This window comes from Jaculus jaculus, chromosome X, assembly GCF_020740685.1.
Source record: "Jaculus jaculus isolate mJacJac1 chromosome X, mJacJac1.mat.Y.cur, whole genome shotgun sequence".
In the NCBI taxonomy this organism is placed as follows: domain Eukaryota; kingdom Metazoa; phylum Chordata; class Mammalia; order Rodentia; family Dipodidae; genus Jaculus; species Jaculus jaculus.
In genome coordinates this window covers 98,974,441-98,995,377 of record NC_059125.1, presented here as the reverse complement: position 1 = coordinate 98,995,377, position 20,937 = coordinate 98,974,441, and the positions used below count along the sequence as shown (strand labels likewise).

At 36.8% G+C, this 20,937-nt stretch overlaps 1 protein-coding gene across 1 annotated transcript in view; it reads right to left on the bottom strand.

Annotated features, from left to right (window-relative positions):
• Il1rapl2 (interleukin 1 receptor accessory protein like 2) overlaps window positions 1-20,937 on the bottom strand; it is a 1,146,491-nt gene that overhangs the window by 455,767 nt on the left and 669,787 nt on the right. The window contains exon 4 of the mRNA XM_045139829.1: window positions 15,626-15,812. Coding sequence (XP_044995764.1) covers window positions 15,626-15,812 — 187 coding nt within the window. The remainder of the gene's footprint in view (window positions 1-15,625; window positions 15,813-20,937) is intronic.

Here is a 20,937-nt window from a genome sequence, read left to right as displayed (position 1 = left end):
CCTTGCTCCACCCTCCACACACATATCTTAAGCATTCACAGAATGCTGGAATCTGGGCTGACCCCAATCTCCAGCTGTGAGCGCCTGTATAGTTTGTAAATTATTTGAGAGAGCAAGTGTCCATTTCTCAGTTTTTCTCTACAACATTTTTTTCTGTTAGCAGGAGATTTGACAGCAAAACACGAAATTGGCACTGAAGTTCACAGGTATAATATTTAAGAGATATGCTTTTTATGACCAATACAACTACTCACACGTATTTTCAAAGAGTAAATGAAAGTAATACTATAGAAGACATCCAGATATAGAGCTGCTTCGTCCCCTAGGGTCTTTCTGAAGAAGTTAAGGGTCTATCTGAAATCATATTACATACCATGTCTGGCAAGGTTTATCACCTATATGAGATTTGCTTCTGAGTTAAACCTTGGGGTATAAGGTTTCTGGGAAAATGAAGAAGAAAGTCTAAACAGAAAGGAAAAATTCAGCACAGCTGCCACTAACGTCATACAATAATAATCCACAATTATTTTCGCATTGTTTCCAACAATGATAGCCTCAGATTTCTGAAGAATCATTCTGAAGGTCATTAAACAAAAATATGGTCCCTTTGGGCATTTTGAGAGAAAGGGAAAATGAAAACCGAGCTGCTGTACTTTCACGTTCAGATAGTGGGGGTGGGCAAGAGCCCACACACTTATTTTATTCAATGATAAATGGCCACATTTCCTAATGTCATTTTGGAGCAAATACCATATGCAATTGGTTCCAACCACTTTTACTCCCCATGATTATTGCTTTGCCCGCCCCCAGAAAGTAAAAAGGAAAGTACATACCGGCATTAAAAATACCTGCTGTTGAACTACCTATAATCTTTACATGTTCTTTGAGACAAATATAGGCAGTCTCAAGTGCTTTCTAAGTTGTGATTCAGCCATACAAAATACTCTTGGTAACCAGTGAAAATAGGCATGTTTGTTTGTAAAACTGTGATGGGAGGAAATGACGTCAGGTCACTTCCAATCCTATGGAGCTGAAGAAGAAAACTGGCTTTAGATCATGTCTCTAGATTGAAATTCAGGACTCACTGAAGTTCTGTGGTCTTGGGAAAATTTGTCCAACTTCTTAAAGTGCAAATTCCCCACTTTGTAATGTGGGATAATGTTAACCACCACCTAATCTGCTATAATGCAGAGGCTTGCATGATTTGCTCATTATATTCTTGAGTGACAGTAGTATATATACTGTTGTCATTGAGCACATTCATCCATTCCTAAACCTTCCCAATCCTGGATGGTGTCTTTACAAAACTTCTTATACTGCTTGGTAAAAATTGGTGCTAATGAACTAGTTGGACAAAACTAAATTTTCAATAACTGGGTTATCTATCTGCCAGTAAAATACTTTAACCCACTGAAAATATACATCTCTTTCAATAGAGTATACTTCATCACTAATCTTAGAAGATTGGTAGAAGAGCTTTTTTTGTTGAGAAGAGTCTTTAAAGTATCTTTATCATCATAACACATAGAAGACTTTCTGTATGCTTGCACCTATCTATCCTTCACCAAATCACTTTGTTGGTCAGTATACCTAGATCCATGTATGCAGGTAGCACTATGTAAAATTTCCTGGCTCTTGATTTACTTTCAGCATTTTTCCCTAAGCAACTGGCTGCTAAGCTTATGGCTGTCACTGCATCTCTCCTGTCCTCTACTTTCTTACTACACAACTAAATATGATCATTCATAATAATATCCTTTAATACATTTAATGTATGCGAATAAAATAGAAAAAAATCAACCAACCAAATGCTAATCAATGTTACATCAAAGTGGTACATGTATCTGGAGTTATTTGCATAGGTGGGAGATCCTGACATGTCCATTCTCATTCAATTCATTCATTCACTCTCTCTCATAAATAATAAATATAGTTTTAAAGTATAGGAACTTAATTTAACTGTGCTGTTAATAGGTAATACCATTACAACATGATTAATATTAATTAATTAACTCACTAGGGTAGGGTCCCAATGAATGAATCCTGATGGTTTTGTAAAAGGAAGAGATAGACACATATCTGAATGCATTTTGTATCTCTTGCCATGTGATAACTTGCACCAATTTGAGAAGCCCCTGACAAGATGACTGTCACTGAATGTGGCTCATTAACTCTTGACCAGGATGGTGAGCCAAAATAATTTTCTTTTATTTAAAATATGCTTGCACCATAGTATTGAATTATTAGCAACAGAAAATGGATGATCACATCAAAAAATGAATTTACATATTATATATGATATAATGTATTGATATGAGCAGAAATAGTGAAATAGTTAATATCTCTATATATTTGAATTTTTTATGGACTACAGTCATAATGCTGTGCATTAGCCCTCCAATATTTGCTCATTGTGCATGACTAAAGCATTTTACTCTTTGATCAATGTTTCTCATTTTATCTACCCTCTAGCCCCCAGCCATTATTGTTTTATCTTTTGTTTCTATGAGTTCAACATTTTAAGTTTTTGCATATTAATGAAAATATTTAGTACTTATCTCTTATTGATTGGCTTATTTCACTTAGCAAATGAAGTCATCTAGTTTTATCCATGTTGTCATAAATTAGAAGACTCTAGTCTTTCATGGTTGAATAATATTTCATTATGTATATTTTATATTTCAAATCTCCATTAATATGTTAAGTACATCTTGATGGGTTCCAAATCTTGGCTATTTTGAATAGTATTGCAATGAACATGGTGTGTAGATGTCCTTTTGATACATTCATTTCATTCACTTTGGATATATACCCAGAAATAGATATAACAATCATAAAGTAGGTCTATTTTCATTTTTTGAGGAATATTCATATTGTTTTCCACAGTTACCAAACTAATTTGTATTTTGTTCCACAGTCTGTAAGGATTCCCCTTTCTTGACACTTTCTCCAATACTTAACATCTTTCTACTTTATGACTTACCTTTTCTAATACCTACAAGTTGCCACCTCATGTTTTTTGATTGGCATGTTCATGATGATTAGTGATAGTAAACTTTTTTGCATGTGTGATGCATTATTTATATGTTTTTTGCTAAGACTGCTTGCTTCTGATATTTTCTTAAAGATTGACATAGCATCTGTATTTATAGGAATGTGACTAAATCCTGGGTTCATTGGAACCTAGGGACTTGGAAGTCATTTTGACCCAGAGGTAGGCCTGGAGCCTGATGTGGAAGAAAGCAACTAGGGCATGAGAAAAGCACTATATCTAAATAATTTTATAGACTCATTGGAGCTCATTTAACAGTGGCATTCTATGATCTCATGCACATTTCTGAAAGATCATTTTTGTGGATGCATAGGAAATACCCTGAAAGAAGGATTGTTAAATTTACCTTCTCATTGCTGGGACAAAACACCCAACCAAAAGCACCTGATGGAGCTGGGCATGGGGGTGCACACCTTTAATACCAGCACTTGAGAGGCAGTAGTAGGAGGATTGCCACCCTGAGACTACATAGTGAATTCCAGGAAAGCTTTAGGGCTCAGATGTGCTATGGAAGTTAAGAATGAACTATAAACTTAGGGAAATGAAGGTAGAAAGAATTAGATCTTTAAAATGAACTGGCAAAGGCACAGGAACTCCAAGGAGTGGAAACACAGATCTGAGGATGTGTGCAACACAGAACTTCTGATGGCCCCTGGGCCTAATGCTATGAGTTTGTGAAGCCAAATTTAGGTGGGGCCTCAGTGCCTGCAAAGGTCCTCTGCTGTTCCTGGAAGCCTCCAGGCTGGGGATTTTGTAGATCAAAAAAAAGCACCTGATGGGAGAAAAGGATTTATTTTTGCTTGAATTCTGAATGGGAAGATTCATAATGGTAGGGGAATGTATGGCACAAGTAGAGGATGGGCCTCACTTCTGCCACAACAAGTACAAAAGAAAAAGAACAGGACTGAGATGGCTTGGCACTTAAGGCACTTGCCTACAAAGCCTATGCACCCAGGTTTGATTCCCCAGGACCCACATAGCCAGACACACAAGGTAGCACATGTGTCTGCATTTGTCTGGAGTGGGTTTGCAATGGCTGGAGGCCCTGGCACGCCCATTCTCTCTACTTCTCTCTCATTTTTTTTTTTTTTGATTTTTCGAGGTAGGGTCTCACTCTGGTCCAGGCTGACCTGGAATTAACTCTGTAGTCTCAGGGTGGCCTTGAACTCACGGCGATTCTCCTACCTCTGCCTCCCGAGTGTCTCTTTCTCATTTTAATAAATAAGTAAATAATATTTTTAAAAAGAAAAGAGCAAAAGCAAAGTGAGCTGAACTAACACTAGTAAGCTAGTTGCTAATAAAACTTAAGGCCTACCCCTTTGGGCACACCTCCTCCAGCAAACCTCCATCTCCAAGGTTCCATTAACTAGGGACCAAGAATTCAGAACACATGCATTGGAGGGGTGTTACCAGATTCTAATAACCACAAAGGCATTCCTTAAGATATTTCAAATTCATTTTAATATGTTTTTATCTATTGAATATTATTAGTATATGCTGAGATATTAATAGCAAGCTCTTGTTAAGTTGGAAACTGGAAGATTATAAAAACTGACCAAAACAAATATTTTTGATACATCAAGAAAATATAAAATCAAAACAAAGTCCTATAATAGCTTTATTTCCAATCACAAAAAGCCTAGCAATGGCCCAAATAAACATCAACTTATGAATGGTTAAACAGTGGTAAAACATACTGTTGAATACTAGGAACACTGTTCAACAATAAAAAGTAATGAACTATTGTTACATGTCATGACATAACCTAATCTCAACTGCATTACATTAAGTGAAATATGTCAGATATAACAGTTACATAGGATATTATATTCATTTTAAATTATATTAATTTTTAAGTTAACATATGACATGTGTTTCTTTTATAAGTTTTATTTATCTATTTATTTATTTATTCAGAGAGAGAGAGAGAGAGAGAGAGAGAGAGAGAGGGAGGGAGGGAGGGAGATAGGATGAACCACCAGGGAGTCTAACTACCGCAAACAAAATCCAGGTACATGTGCCACCATGTACATCTGGCTTCCATGGGTTCTGGGTAGTTGAATCTGTGTCTTTAGGCTTTACAAGCAAGCACTTTAACTGTTAAGCAATTTTATGACATTTTTATATATACATTCTTCCTATATTTTCCCCTTCCTTTATCTATCCCCCATCCCACTCTTGCTGGTGGTCCCCTTCCTCTATGCCCAGTAGCCCTAATTTCACATTATTCCATATTATAGGACATATATTCTATTATCCTCTCATCCCTCTACCCTTTAGATGTTCTTCTTCTCCTCTTATCACTCTCTTTCTAGTTTTCATGATGTACATACACACACATGCACACACACACATATGTTTGTACTTCTGCAGAAAAACTGAAATCCACTAACATTCAGTTATATATCCATGTTAATGGCAGAATGATGACCAGAATTATTGTCCCCAGACTTAAATCCCAATGAATTTTATGTATAAAAAATTCATTCCTCCAATGTAACACCAATCTTTTTGTAGCATACAAAAAAAAAAAAAAAAAGAAAGAAAGAAAAGAAACTGTCCTAGCTTTAATGAATTTAAAAAATCACAGGTAGAGTACAAATTTGGGGGGCTGGCATTGTAGCTCAATTGGAAGAGTCTTTGTTTAGCATACATAACACTCTGGGTTTGATCCCCAGCACCACATAAACTAGGTGTTTTAGATCACATCTGTAATACCAGCACACAAGATGTGGAGAAGGAGGATCAGAAATTAAAAGTCATCCTTAGTTACATAAAGAGTTTAAGGCCAAAATATTAAAAAAAAAAAAAAAAGACTGGAGAAATGTCTCAGCAGTTAAGGCACTTGCCTACAAAATTTGACAACCCAGGTTAAATTCCCCAGTACCCATGTAAGCCAGATGCACAAGGTGACCCATGAGCTTGGAGTTTGTTTGCTGTGGCTAGAAGCCCTGGTGTAGCCATTCTCTCTCAATCTCTCTCTTTCTCTCTCCCTCTCATATAAATAAATAAAATATACTAGTACAATTTATGGTTATAAAAATGTAAAGATTTATTTTATTATATTTCAAAAGTCCTTCAAAATAATCAAGGCTTTTTGCAATTTATTTTATTATCAAGAAAGTGGTGATCATTTAGGCTACGCTAAAATGAGGACTTTGCTGACCAGTTTTTTATTCTTTAAAAAAATAGCTGGGAGCCGGGCGTGGTGGTGCACGCCTTTAATCCCAGCACTTGGGAGGCAGAGGTAGGAGGATCACCGAGAGTTCAAGGCCACCCTGAGACTACAGAGTTAATTCCAGGTCAGCCTGGACCAGAGTGAGACCCTACCTCGAAAAATCAAAAAAATAAATAAATTAAAAAAATAGCTGGGTAGCAGAGATGGCTTAGCAGTTAAGGTGCTTGCCTGTAAAGCACAAGAACCCTGGTTCAATTCCACTGTACCCACATAAGCCAGATGTACAAGGTGGTACATGGGTATTGAGTTCACGAGTTCATTTGCACTGGCTGAATTCCCTGGCATGCCCATTCCCTCTCTCTCCTGAGCAAGTAAATAAACAAAATATTTAAAAATAGAAAATACCCATAGATAAATCAATGTAAATTTTCTCTTTGGATACACAGCTCATTAACATGAATGATAGCATTTATAAATGGTCATTCCTATGTGATTGTATTTTGGATGTGAAATTAAGTTTTTATAACCCATTTGAAATTTTTCTTAGACAAAGTACATGAGTCAGATATGTATTTTTCCAAGTAAACAATCAATTGTGTCCAAATCATCTTTCATAATCTATCATACCCTGTCTGTACAAAAAATTTAGATTATCTGTTTTATTTCATTCACTTCCATGTTATCTTGATTCTTGTCAAAATTTAATATTTTAATTGGTGATGCTTTGCAGAAATTGTTATATCTGCTACAATAAATCCCCTATTATGAGTGTGTTACATACTTTCTTGGCAACTCTGGTAGATTCAATTTAACCATATGGACATACGACATATATAATTACATTTTCCAGTTTCAAAAATTCAATTCAAATAAATAATTAATAAAATAAATTCATTTAAAAAATTCAGTTCAACTATGATAACTTCTTATGTAGAAATATAGCCTGCCTCTATATTTAGACAATGTGCCATTATGGGCTTTTTGATGTTATTTTTTGGTATTATGGCTCAGTTAAAAGATCTTGGACTACAGGGATGTTTGAACATTTTGGGGATTGATAAAATCTATGGGGACTTTTAAAGTTGGACTAAATGCATGGTATTTTACATCATGTATGCATATCAGTTTATGGGGGTCAGGGGCAAAATGTGGTGGTGTGACTCAAGTGACCCCATAAACTTAGGCATTCTGGATGCTAGGTTCCCCAGCTGATGGCAATTGGAAATTAATGCTTCCTGGAGGCAGTGTATTGTTGGGGATGGGCTTATGGGTGTTATAGCCAGTTTTCCCATGCTAGTGTTTGGCACACTCTCCTTTTGCTATTGTCCACCTTATATTGGCCAGGGGGTGATGTCCACCCTCTGCTCATGCCATCGTTCCCCCCTGCCATTGTGGAGTTTCCCCTCAACCCTATAAGCCAAAATAAACCTCTTTTTTCCACAAGCTGCTCTTGGTCAGGTGATTTCTACCAGCAATGCAAACTCCATACACAATTTTTTAGCTATTTTTTGAGCTTGTGCAAAATTCAGTACATGACAAAAGGAAAAGGAAATTTCATTAATCTCAAGCAAGTCATTTGTGGTGGTTTGAATTAGGTGTCCCCCATAAACTCATGTGTTTTGAATGCTTTATTCCAAGCTTTGTTTTCGGTGGGGGGGAGGTAGGTGGAGCCTTGCTGAAAGAGGTGTATTATTCAGGTCAGTTTTATGTGTTATAGCCAGCTCCCTGTTGAGTTTGGCTCACTCTTCTGCTTCTGTTTTCATCCTGATGTTGGCAAGTAAGTGATGTCCAGACTCTGCTCATACTATCCTTTCACCTGTCATCATGGAGCTTCCACTCAGAACTGTAAGTCAAAAATTAATCCTTTCCTTTCTCAGTTTCTTTGGGTTGGATGCTTTGTGCCAGCACCAAGAAGGTAACTATAACATTGTTGAAAATTGGTCTTTAGTTCCCTTGTATACAAAAGGGAGTTTATTTGATGGCTATAAGGTCCTTACAACATTCTAGTTTCTGCTATCTTCATCTGGGTAAAAACATCTTTCTAGTAAATTACAATCTCTTTAGACACTTATAATCATTATGGAGTCTTTAAAAAACCTTCCAGGATTTGTTGCTGGAATGATAATTTTTATAGAGTTCTGATTTTGACAGTCAGGCATATATACTAAGTGCAACCACAGTAAGGCAATCACACTGATGATGTACGTATATTTATTATAGGTCAGAAGTTCAGGATTGAACTTAATTGACCACCTGTTTGTTAAGTGATGCTCTGTGTTATTTCACTTTCCTAGTCTGTTAAAAGCAGATAACAGACCTCAATAAGTAGCCTCATCTCTGTTTCCTAACTGATGGAGTTCACATTTTGGAGATACATTCCCTCCCCCTCACACACATACAAGCCTTGTATTGACAGGACAAGCAAGATTAAGTTACTCAGCTATCGTTAGGTTAAAATATATATGTCACGTTTTATGGGAAAGTAAACCAGAAGTTCCAAACCAGTGAGCCACAGCACTCAGAGGTGCTTTCCACGGGTTACCGTTGTATAAACACATTGATCTCTTGCTTTTTAGCTCTAAATCAGTCAGAAGAGGCATGGAACAGCTAATATACTCAGGACAGGTCATCTGCTCACTTCACTGTGACGTATTACCACTTTCTAAATGTATAATATCATGTGAAAGGTTGTTTGTCTCAAATATATTGTAGAAATGTTAAATAACCTTTATTTCTGAAATTTCCCTTTGCAAAGATATCACATATATAGTTTAAAACTACGTATGTGGGGTACCCTTTACTTAATTATGAAGATGTTGATTACAAGTGTAAGCTGTTCTGTATATGGTTTAATTGATGTAGCTCCTTACTGGAGACTTGGGAAGGCACTGTTTAACTGTCTATTATCCTCTAGAAGAACAGGGAAATGTGCTTATTGTGGTCATTTCACAACTCCCAATTCCTAGTATGGTGTCTTACCTAGGTTAGTATCCAGCAAGTATATGCTGAATGAATGAGCAGTTGTATAAATGAATGAATTAAATGGTGCTGAACCATTCAATCTCTTCCACATGTAACTAATGGCAAATGTTTGAAATTAGACAGTTGTAGCAAGATAAAGAAAGATTCAAACTGGCCTTCTTGACCTCATTAACACCAGGCTACTAAATGATGTAACTAATCAAATAGATGAATGTTTCACTGAAAAGTGCTTTTTTTTTCCCTTTGGTTTTCAGTGCTGGTGTTCTATAAAAGTGAGGGAGTACTTCTGTTTAGAAATCAGATAACAGGGCTCTATGCTCTTGTAACCACAGAGCTCAGTTAATAATGAATGTGTTTTAAATGCTGGTTTAATTTCAATAAGGAAAAAATTCTGGGGCTGGGGATATGGTCCCACAATTAAAGGTGCTGGCTTTCAAAGCCTGTTGACCTGGGTTCAATTCCCAATGTGTCCATATAAGCTGGATGCAAAAATAAAACAAAACAGAGGCACAAACAACTGGTGTTCACCAGCAGCTACAAGATGCCTTGGTGTGTGTGCATGTGCACTTACCCACACTTGCACAAATAAATAATAAGTAATTGAATCTAATTACTAATCATCTCTCATTTCTAAAATGTTAATAAAACCATTCAATATTCTGTTCTAAGATATGACTCCATTGTTACAGTGATTGAAAGAACTTCTAAAAGTATAGCCCTTCTGCTCATGTTCTTTTGCTAACTGATGAGTTTCAAATAGAAGATATTTAAGGTCCTTATACATCTCTATTGAATTGCATGAACAGACAGGGCAGTCTTACTCAGCCACCTTTATGTTTTGTTTTCTTTTCAATCCATTGTTACCCAGTAAGCCTCTCCCTTTCTGTGATTACATTTTGCCAGGGAATTATAGCCCTCAGAGTCCAACCACAGAATATTGCACACAGCCACAGAAATTTAAAAAAGACAAGGTAAGAGTGATATAAATGGAGTAAAATACATATGCATGTGAGGAGAAAATAAATAAGTTTAAAGATTTCATATAGTTCCCAAGAGTAATATCCAAAAAACATAGCTGTAAAACACTAGAGATAAGATATTAGACATGTCTAATTATGGCTGTGAGCAAGAATGAATTCTGGACAAGTGTATATATCTCCATATTGTGTAGCCAGAGAAAAATCACTTCTCATGGTAGGGAATGCATAGACTGCCAAAGATGCAGAGTACATTATCTAAATATTGAATTAAAAAGAAAAATTAATACCTCAAAACATCTTCAGGGATTTGCTTAATGCTTTCCATAAGAAGCACAGGTTACAAAGGCCATGTTTTTCTAAGCTTCAAGGTCTCTGCTGTTTGGTTGTAGTTCTTAATATTTACACATTTTTAATGCTTTATGGAGGCCAGTAGACAAAATACAAGTCACAAACTACTATACATTTGTTTTTGATAAGTCACTTAACTCATCTGAGTCTACAGTAACTTAGAACATAAAATGAGGATAATATGTAATTTATGTGTCAGTTTTAATGATTGAGTTATGTAACTAAAAACAAAAACACATCTTGGTATATAATAAGCACCAAATAAATGTTAACTTCTTTGAGATTATTATTTATCAATTGTGAAATTTTATTGAAATATTAAACATCATAATGGAATAGGTGAAGTAAGAAGGTAGCTAGGTAAAATTTTCTCCCAAAAGGCTCACTGAGTTTAACTCGTCACTCATCAAATTACCTTCATAAGTGCTAAGGCAACAAAGTGATATAGCATGCTCTTAGTATAACAAAATACAAAGACACATTGAAATGAAGACCCACTTCACATGGAAATATCTCCAGCATATAGGGGAACTTGGGGGAGAAAATTAGTACTAGGCCTTATGCTTAATACCTAGTAACAGGCCCAGAATGGTGAAACCTGGTGGCCAGACAGAGCCATATGAGCACTAACTTTCTGTCCACAGAATGAGGAGCTTTTAGAACTGTGTTAGCCAAGGAGCAAGTAGACTTCTGTTGCCACTCCTCCTCCAATCTTGGTCTAGGGAGCAGAGAACAATACAACATGAAAAGATAGCTGACTGTCTAGCATGAGATGAGCCACCTCTAACACATATGCTAGGGCCCAGGAGACATCACAGAGCAAATGGAAATTTAAACGTAAGTGCTCTCGCTGCTGTATTGACAACCTGCTCCAGGGAGATGGCAATTGATACCAAGGATAGTAAAAAAATCATCAAAGCAGAAATCCAGAGGATGCAAAGAGCTCAACACTAAAATAGACTTATAACACACCCATCAAGGCTCAGGGAACATTGTGCAAGAGGAGGCAGGAAAATTGTAAGAGCCACAAGATGGGCAGGAATATCCTGAGGCATTTAATTCCCCAACATAGAGACTTAATGATACATTCATAACCCTATGGGGAATACCAATAATTTTACTGAGGAAGCCCTTCAGTGAAATGGGGACAAGGAAGAGGGGAATATAAGAGGATAACACAAGGGGAATGGGACAAACATTAGATTTATTCATATAGTAAACTTCACAATTAATAAAAATGAAAATAATGATTTACTCTGCTAGGGATGAGGGTCTGAAAGTAAAGAATAAAAGTTGTCTTAGAGGTTAGTGCCAATTCTGTCCTAGTGAGCCCCTGCAACAGATAGAAACCAAAGGCCCTGTGCACAAGCCAGAACTCAGAGAATATACACCAGAACTGGCCTTACATTAGGCAAAGTTTCATGTACTATTCAGACAGATTTGAGATTTGGCTAATATCACTTTCAGCTATGGAGTGAACTGAGGCCACATCTTCATCCTTTATAAGACTGTATGAGTCATTTTGGATGGAATCCTATGCACAACTCAGGTTGCCATTCACCCTAGGTGGCCAAGCATCTACCTATACCAAGATCACATTCCAAATTTGTGTATTATAACATGGAATACAATAGAATACTTAGCACAAAAAAGGAAATCCTGTCATTTGTGGCAACAAGGGTAGAAATGAATATAATTATATTAACCTAACTAAGCCAGGCACAGAAAAGCAAGTACCACAAGACTGTATTCCTATCTGGGTAATAAAAGTTTATCTCACCAAAGCTGAAAGTAGAATAGTGCTGATCAGAGGCTAGGAAGAACAGAGAAAGAGAAAAGGTGTAAATGTTGATTAATTTTCATGAACTTATAGTTAAACATGAGCAAGTTGTGATTTGCTATTATTGTATAGCAAGTCAACTATAATTAACAATACAGTCTGTATTTCAAAATAGCTAAAAGAGATTTTAAGTCTGAGTACCAGATATGTTTAACTTGATTTAAATGTTTTACAATGTATCTCTGCTATAAATGCCACATATTACACAATTAAGAAGCATAATTTTATATTTATTTATGAATTAAAATAAGCATAAATTTAAAAATCAAATTTTGGTCACTATTATTAAGGCAGAGCTAGAAAGGCCTTTTGTTCTCCATTTACTGGTCCATTTGTAAGAAGGAGTGAGGGGTAGCATTTCTCAAGGAGTAAATTGCTAGGGATGTTAGATGATGGGGGATGAAAGAATTTAACAGAAAGATAAGATGAGATAGGAGAATGAATTACTGCACTTGTAGGCTGCTGACCTGGATTTTACCTCCAGCTGCAAACCATGGGATATGGTCAACTCTCATTTCCCTCCTATAAAATTGAAATAAAACATTCTTACTCTTTTGCCTGGCTGTTCTGTACCAGCCCTGGTGTTACACAAGTATCCATGATCAAGAAGGAGTTGTTATACATAAACACAGTAATTAAGAAATTTTGGAGTCTTGAGTCATACTGCCTTGAAGACTGGTCAAGCTTTGTGAGCTCTGTAACTTTAGACATGTCACATCCACTTAAGCACCTAAGCCTCTGGAATTTTTCCTGCTTTTGTGTGTGTGTTCATATAGTCTATTATAGTGTGTGCAGATGTATGTGCCTTGTGCATCCTGGCTTTTCACATGTGTGCTGGGAATGGAAACTCTGGCCCTCTGAAGCTTTCTGAAGCCCTCATGCCTATGCAGCAAGCACTGTTAACTGCTTAGCCATCTGCCCAGACCTTGATATTTTCTCTTTAAATAAAGACAATTTCACTCTCCCTACAGAGTTACACTGATATTTAAATTAGATAACATAGAGACCAATTTTAGTAGAAGAAATGGAACACTAACTGCTTAATAAATGTGGAGATTGATGATGCTATGAAGGATCACATTAAATTATTTACATTTTTGTTTTGTGAATTGCATATTTTATTTGTTATAAGATTTTGTTTGTTACAACAAAGGAAAAGGAGGAGTGTGCTGATGCTTACTGATGAGTTCCTCCAGGAGTGAACCTGGAGAGGCTTACAACTATAAAATTGCCTAACAGTTATAAGAATTTAGGTATAGTTTTCTCTGGGATCTGTAGGTCTATAGAATCTCATAGAAACAACCTGATTCACCATTTATATATTTGGATGGGCCAAAATTTTCTTGGTTAACTCTGGTTATCAAATATAATTCTAGAATGTCAACTTCTGTGGCTCAGAGTCAGCATGGGCTGCTTTATTCCTAGACTTGAAATAAACAGGTACCAGGTGATAAGTGACAATTAATTAAATGAGTGGTAATTAAAAGTATGCATTCAAAAGGCATATACTACTTTTGCATTGATAACCAACATCTGTCCAAGCAACTCATGGTCTAGGCTACTCAGCAGCAAACAACTTGATGTGATGCTCATTCAAGTGCAATAGTGGCACACAGCCATGGTGGGTAACCAACTGCTCTTGAATTGGCTAACAGATCTTCTCAGTGGAACAGAACCTATACTGGGACTGGGAAACAAGTCAGAGCCATATCCAAAAATTGATTCTGTTCTCCAATATCAAGTTCCCATCAATCTTGGGCTACAACAGGGCCTACACCTATTAAATTCCCTCTAAAATAATAATGATTATCTCACTTATCTGGTGCTGACTTCACTCTCTGTTAGAGACTCTGCTTCTCTTTTTCAGATGGACACAGAATCTGAGGAGAGATTTAGCCCGTTACACCTCAACAGGGCCCCAGCTGAAACTATAGAGTAATTGGGGAAATGAGCAAGAGTGCTGCTTTCTTGGTGAACCTAGTACCAGCACAATGGTGAAGGAGACATACACAGAGAACACTCATCTCCTACCAAACCAGTTATCCAGAGACACGGAGGTTCCCAAGACCTCATCACTAAAGTAGACTTAAAACAAACCCAACATGGCTCAGAGAAATTCAAAGAGGGGACAGAAAAATTGTTAAAGCCACAAGTTGGGACATTTTACACTGAGATATTACCTCTTTCCCCATAACTGATGGCCACACCCACAACACATGACCCACTATTCCCAAGAAAGATGGTGTCTTTGGAGGACGATGGACAGGGAAAAGGATAGCAATGGTACCAACATGACTGTTTACACACTGAGTATGTACATAACTAATAAAGAAAAAAATGTTTCAGTCTGCCTTCCTACTAGTCTGCCTTCCTCTGATTGACTCTATACTCAGCTAGGATCAAGAAGTGTATCTGTCTAGTACTTTTGTCTTCTGACTGCTTTGTGAGTTCTAATGGTGAGAGAAACAAGTTGGTAAAGGGAGTTGGAAGTGGCTAAGTTATTTATTTTACTTTCTCCTTGTCTGCCACCTTCAACCTTCCTATGTTCATCTCAAGCTATAGCTCGTGTAATGTTCCTTCTACCCTAGGCAGGGTTCCAGTGATTCTGTTCTTCCCCTTTCCATTGAAGGCTTAGGGGTAACAATTAACAGCTTCCTCCCATGTTGGTTTCTTCAACCTGCCATCACCTCTGTAAATAAATCCTTGATTCAATTCTCTTCCATCAAACTTTTGAGTGTAGCTTATGTCCAGCTAGTTTTGAATCCTATCCACGTTCACACAAACAGTACTAAGCTCACTTGTATCCACTGCCTTCACAGCATAAATCCACTTGTATCCACTGCCTTCACAGCATAAATCATAATATTAACAATCATTCTTAGTAGAAGCTACTACTGGTAATGATGAGCCTAGTTTCCTCACAGTACACATTATTATTTCACAAATAATTTATTTCATCTGACATTTAAATCTTTATACTTGTTCCTATTTGCTGAGTGTAGACATTTTATTTATTTTTAGCAGTTGGGATAAGTAGAATTGCTTTGACATCTGCTGATAAAAATGCATGGAAATCAGTGGTATATAATATGGACTCATACCTCTAATATATTCAGTTGTGAATATGTTGATTCTTATCAGTGAAGTATTTACTTCCAAAAACTAGTAATAAAATTGCTATTTCCCCAAGCATGCTGTTGAATGAGATAAAAAAAAAAAGTGTACTAGACACCATACTGAGTTACCTTATACCACACAACATCAGGCTCCTGATCAGACTTCTTAAAGTCATCCATGTCTGGGCAAGAAATTTCCTTTCTTTTAGTGACTTCAGATTTTTCTAAATAGCGGATCCTGCTATTATAACACAGGCCTGATTCATTCTCTGCCACAGTCAAGGACATTGACACCTTCATGCAATACGTTGAGTTTCTGTAGGAACAAAGAAATAATAAAAATGGCTTTATTGGGTATTTACCAATTGGTTTGCATTCTATATATTTCAAGCTATTGACTTTTTCCATTCAGAGTATTACCTAAAAATGAGAAAAAACTTCAAAGAACATACAGCACTGTTTTATTTCTACATAGGATGGTATGAAACAAAACTAGTGATGTGAAATTTTCTGTTATATAGGGGTACATAGGAAAGCTGTAGCAATCTACCAAGTCATAACACAGTAAGAGTTCTTTCCGAGCAACTAATATTGTTATCTTGAAAATCTAAGAAGGAAATCCAGTGAAAAGTTTCCATAACTGTTGTTGTGGTCATTTCTGCTCTTCTGTAGTGACCAATTATTTAACATTATACCAGAGACAGTTGAATTTTACCACAGTTATCTAATCCCAAATTTCCTTTTAAGATACATATAAAATCAGAATAATATACAGAGCATAACTATTAATAAACATATATTTTTATAATACTTACTGAGATGTGCTAGCAATTGAATTTTGGATTCAAAAACTAAAGAAATTCCATTAGAGTGTGAACAAATGGAATTATTTTTATCCACCAACATTAACATTGACTTCATCATCAAGCTGCTTTAGAAAATGAGTGGTAATTGGGTAATTCCACTCCATTACTCTTCTTCCCATTCTTGCTTGAACCAGAGTCTCTTACTGATACTGAAGCTTGCTACCTTGATTTCCTGCTCTCTTCCCTGCCTTGCAGGACTGGAGTTACAGTGGTGGATGGTCAGGCACAGCTATTTACATAGTTCCTGGAGATTCAAACTCATGTGCTTTCAGGTCTACTCAGGCCCTCATGCTTGGGCAGGAAGCACATTTAACTACTGAGTCATCTCTCTAGACCCTCAAATGCCAGTGTTGGTAAGTGTGTTTAATCTTACTTTCTTTCTTTTCTTTCCGAAAAAATGGCATGATTTTGTTTTCCTTTATTGCCAAATAAAACTCCTTGTGTATATGCAACACATTCTCCTTATCCATTCATCCAATTATGGACAATAGCCAAGATGTGAGTGGTACACTAATCAATATGGATATGAGCTACAGAAATGCTTTAGTAGTTCAAGGCCCTTGCTTGCAAAACCTGATGGCCCGGTAGTCAGTGCCTCAGCACCCATGTAAAGCTGGACACAAAGTGGCATATGTGTCTAGCATTTGTTTGATGTGGCACACTCATATACACACACAAATAAATGAAGAAAATAAAATAAAATTAATAAACATATCTGTGTGGGCATCTCTGTGCTTGCTGACTTAGAGTGTACAGGCCCTCACAAACACCCTTGTCAACATTTGCTATCATTTTAAGTATTTTTTAAAAAATTAGTTTTATACTCAGTGAATACAATCAAGTCAGTACCATTGTTAGCCTCCTACCTGTCCTCCCCCTCCACCAGGCCCCTCATTGTTGGGGTATATGGGTTGTGCATTGTGGGCTTAGCCATAAGTTATGGGTAGGAGGAAATGTCTTTGTGTATAGTGACCCAACGTGTGGCTCTGACATTCTTTTGGACCCCTCTTCCGCAAATTTCCCTGAGCCATGTTGGGTTTATTTTAAGTCTGCTTCAGTGATGAGATCTTGGGAACCTCTGCTCAGGATATCTGGTTTGGTAGGAGTTGAGTGCTCTTTGTGTTTATCTTCTTCACCCTTGTGCTGGTACCAGGTTCACCAAGAAAACAGCACACTTGCTTGTTTCACCAATTATTCTTAGTTTCAGCTGGGACCCTTTTGAGGTATGATGGGGTGGTTCTGTCCTTAGGATCTGAGTCTATCTGAAGGATATTTCCAGAACATATCTGAATTAACATTAAGGGATATCCACTGCCAAAAATGCAAAGGGCCTAAAGGAATCTTTATAAAACAAATTAAGTCTTCTAAGAGCTGCCCATCCTATAATAAATGGAATTATCATGTCAACCCTTAATTAATTAATTTATTTATGTGTGTGTCTGTGAGAGAGAGAGACAGAGAGACAGAGAGACACAGAGAGAGAGGGCATGCCAGGGCGTGCAGCCACTGCAAACGATCTCTAGACACATGTGCCATCTTGTGCATGTGGATTTATGTGGGTACTAGGGACTTGAACCTGAGTCCTTTGGCTTTGCAGGAAAAAGCCTTAACCATTAAGCAATCTTTACAAACCTCAATGGCTTGGTGCTATTCCTAATATTTGGTATTCATTCAGTGAAATTTTTCAATACCCCAGAAATCATGAAAAATATAGGAGTGCAGACATCTGTGTATATTAGGATTACAAAGATAATCAAATGACTCCTAATTAGGTTCCTATCAAATTATTAGCATATACTCATAGGTGACCAAGGCATGTGTTATATGAGAGTAATTGTACCAAAGTACTCTAATCCTGATGTTCAGATACAGCATCATCATGCTATAGAATGTACAATACCATTTTTTCTCTTTCTAATGTAGGTTCCTGGAACCCAAATTGCATAAGTTATACCCACTGGGGACCTAAAGAAAGAAACATTCATAGTCTTGTCAGATGTTGGATATATTCTTTAAATTTCATGAAACTGAAGGTACTATTTAAAACTAGTCTCAGACCAAAATAATAATAATAATAATAAGTTTTGTTCAATGAATTTAGCTCTTCATGAACATATTTGCAACACTAAATGTTTCTAAGTCCCCTCAAATCCTAAAAATCCATATGTGATCAAGCCCATTATAAGAAGCTCTTATCTGCTGGGCATGGTGGCACACACCTTTAATCCCAGCACTTCAGAGGCAGAGGTAGGAGGATCACTGTGAGTTCAAGGCCAGCAAGAGACTTCATAGCAAGTTCCACGGCAGGCTGGGCTAAAGTGAGATCCTACCTCAAAAAAACAACAACAAAAATCTCTTCTCAGACTGGAGAGAGGGTTGAGCAGTTAAGTGCTCACCTGTGAAACCTAAGGACCCTGGCTCAGGGTTTGATTCCCCAGTATTCACATAAGCCAGATGTGCAAGGTGACACATGTATCTGGAGTTCATTTGCAGTGGCTGGAGGCCCTTGCACACCATTCTGTCTGTCTGTCTGTCTGTCTGTCTGTCTGTCTGTCTGTCTGTCTGTCTCTCTCTCTCTCAAGTAAATGAGTAAAAATAAAGTCTCTTCTCCATTTATTAAGGTTAGCCACAGTGTATTTTCCCTGTTCCTTGCATAAACTAAGCCTATTTAAACTGTAAAACTTTGCATTGGTTATTCTTTGGGATCTTCTGTTGATAAATTAGTAAAATAAGCTAATGATCAAAAATAATTGGATGATCTTGTACATGACTCTATTCCTAGAATTGAAATGAATAGGTACCAGGTGATAAGTGCCAATTAATTAAATGAGTGGTAATTAAAAGGTATATATTCAAAAATCATATACTAAGTTTGCATTAATAATCTCTGTTTTGGTGCAATCCCTTAGTTCCTTCAGCTGCATATATATGACTAGTCATATATCAAGTTCCTTAAATAAATATCACCTAGGTAATTTTCAGTTATACTTGAACCTTTACTAAGGGAAAAAAATAGGCAAGTTTTGTGCATTAGCATATTGGCAAAGAATGGAATATACTTACTATACTCACAAAACAGAGAATGGTGCTAGGGATACAGAGAAGATAAATGGGCTTATGTTTTAAATGATATTTGGCACAGAAGAAAATCACTTCTGCTAGATACCCAAAGTGTTCTGGATACTTGATGCTACGCACTTTGACCATATCTGTTCCATGATATCAGCCATACTGATGAAAGAGACTGGTTAAATGTCTTTCATTTATTATGGTACACATCTGTGAGAGAACTATAAATCACAGTTCTCAATAACAGAAAGAGGCAGAAGATCTGATGCTCCAAAAGAAGTTCTATATCTAAAATGCAATTATCCTGGATCAGAAAACAGAGAAGAATAAAGAAAGTCTAATATACTGGTTTCTTCTAAATACATCAAACTTTGAACTAAAATCCACTGTACTCAGCTACCTATGTAACCTTAGGCAAGTTACTTAACCTCCATCTCAGTTTCCTCTTCTGAAAATGAGAATAAGAAGCTCTTTGTGAGACTCCATTGGTGTGGTAGAAAAGAGCTCATTTCAGCACATAAATTTAAGCAAAAGCATGTTTACATTTAAATGGAATTCTATGATGGCTGACATCTTCTGACCAATATAAGTGCTAAATAAAATCATATATAAAAATATCTAATATCCTGTTTGTCACATATTAGGTACTTTTATAAATTATGGCTGTGTGCTTACATTGGCATGTATATTAATGATAGAAATTATAATTTACATGTATATAATAATAATGAACAATCATAATTATGTTTACAAACAACACACTGGCAGCAATGGGTTAAGACAGACCATTAGGGTAGTAGTGCTACTTGACAGGAAGAAGTCTTGAACAGGTTATTTGGACAATAGAACTAGCACTAGAGGACAGACAAATCTGAAAGAACCAAAAAGGTCTTTTGACTTAGACACAAAAATGAATGAATCAAAAAAAATTGTTAAGGCAGAAAGAAACTTTCCAGGTGCTATAAAATATTAGTTTCCAGACAAAGGTCAGAACCTTGGAGGTTAAAGTCTTAGTCGAGTTCCACTAAACCTTCTGTGAGCTTGTTAGATAAATGTTTCCTATAATAAAATACAGACCTCCAGGCAAAGTTTCGAGGCACAGGAGGTGTTCTTATATGTTCATTCCTCAGCCCCTTCAAAGTATAAATAATGTAGGCCATGCCAGCAGCACTCATAGTAACGTCAGGGATCTGGAAATTACCTTGGGGATGGCTGATGGGTTGCAGGAGGAAATGTTTCTATCCTTCCTAACTCTTTAACCACAAACAACCTTAGGCCAGGGCCCTGTGTGTACTCACTCTGGCTCTGTTCACTGGCATGTGAACAGCAACTGACAAATTGCTTGTTAACCTATGAACAAGCCCTAATGTGAAGTTGTTGATGATAACGGAGGACCCTGGAACTCAAAGACAAGGCCTAGTTTGAGGCCTGTTGTCATTATGGCTGACCTAGTAAAGGTGTGATCAAGGCTCCCTGACAGTCTAAGATTCAAGTTGATTTTTATTA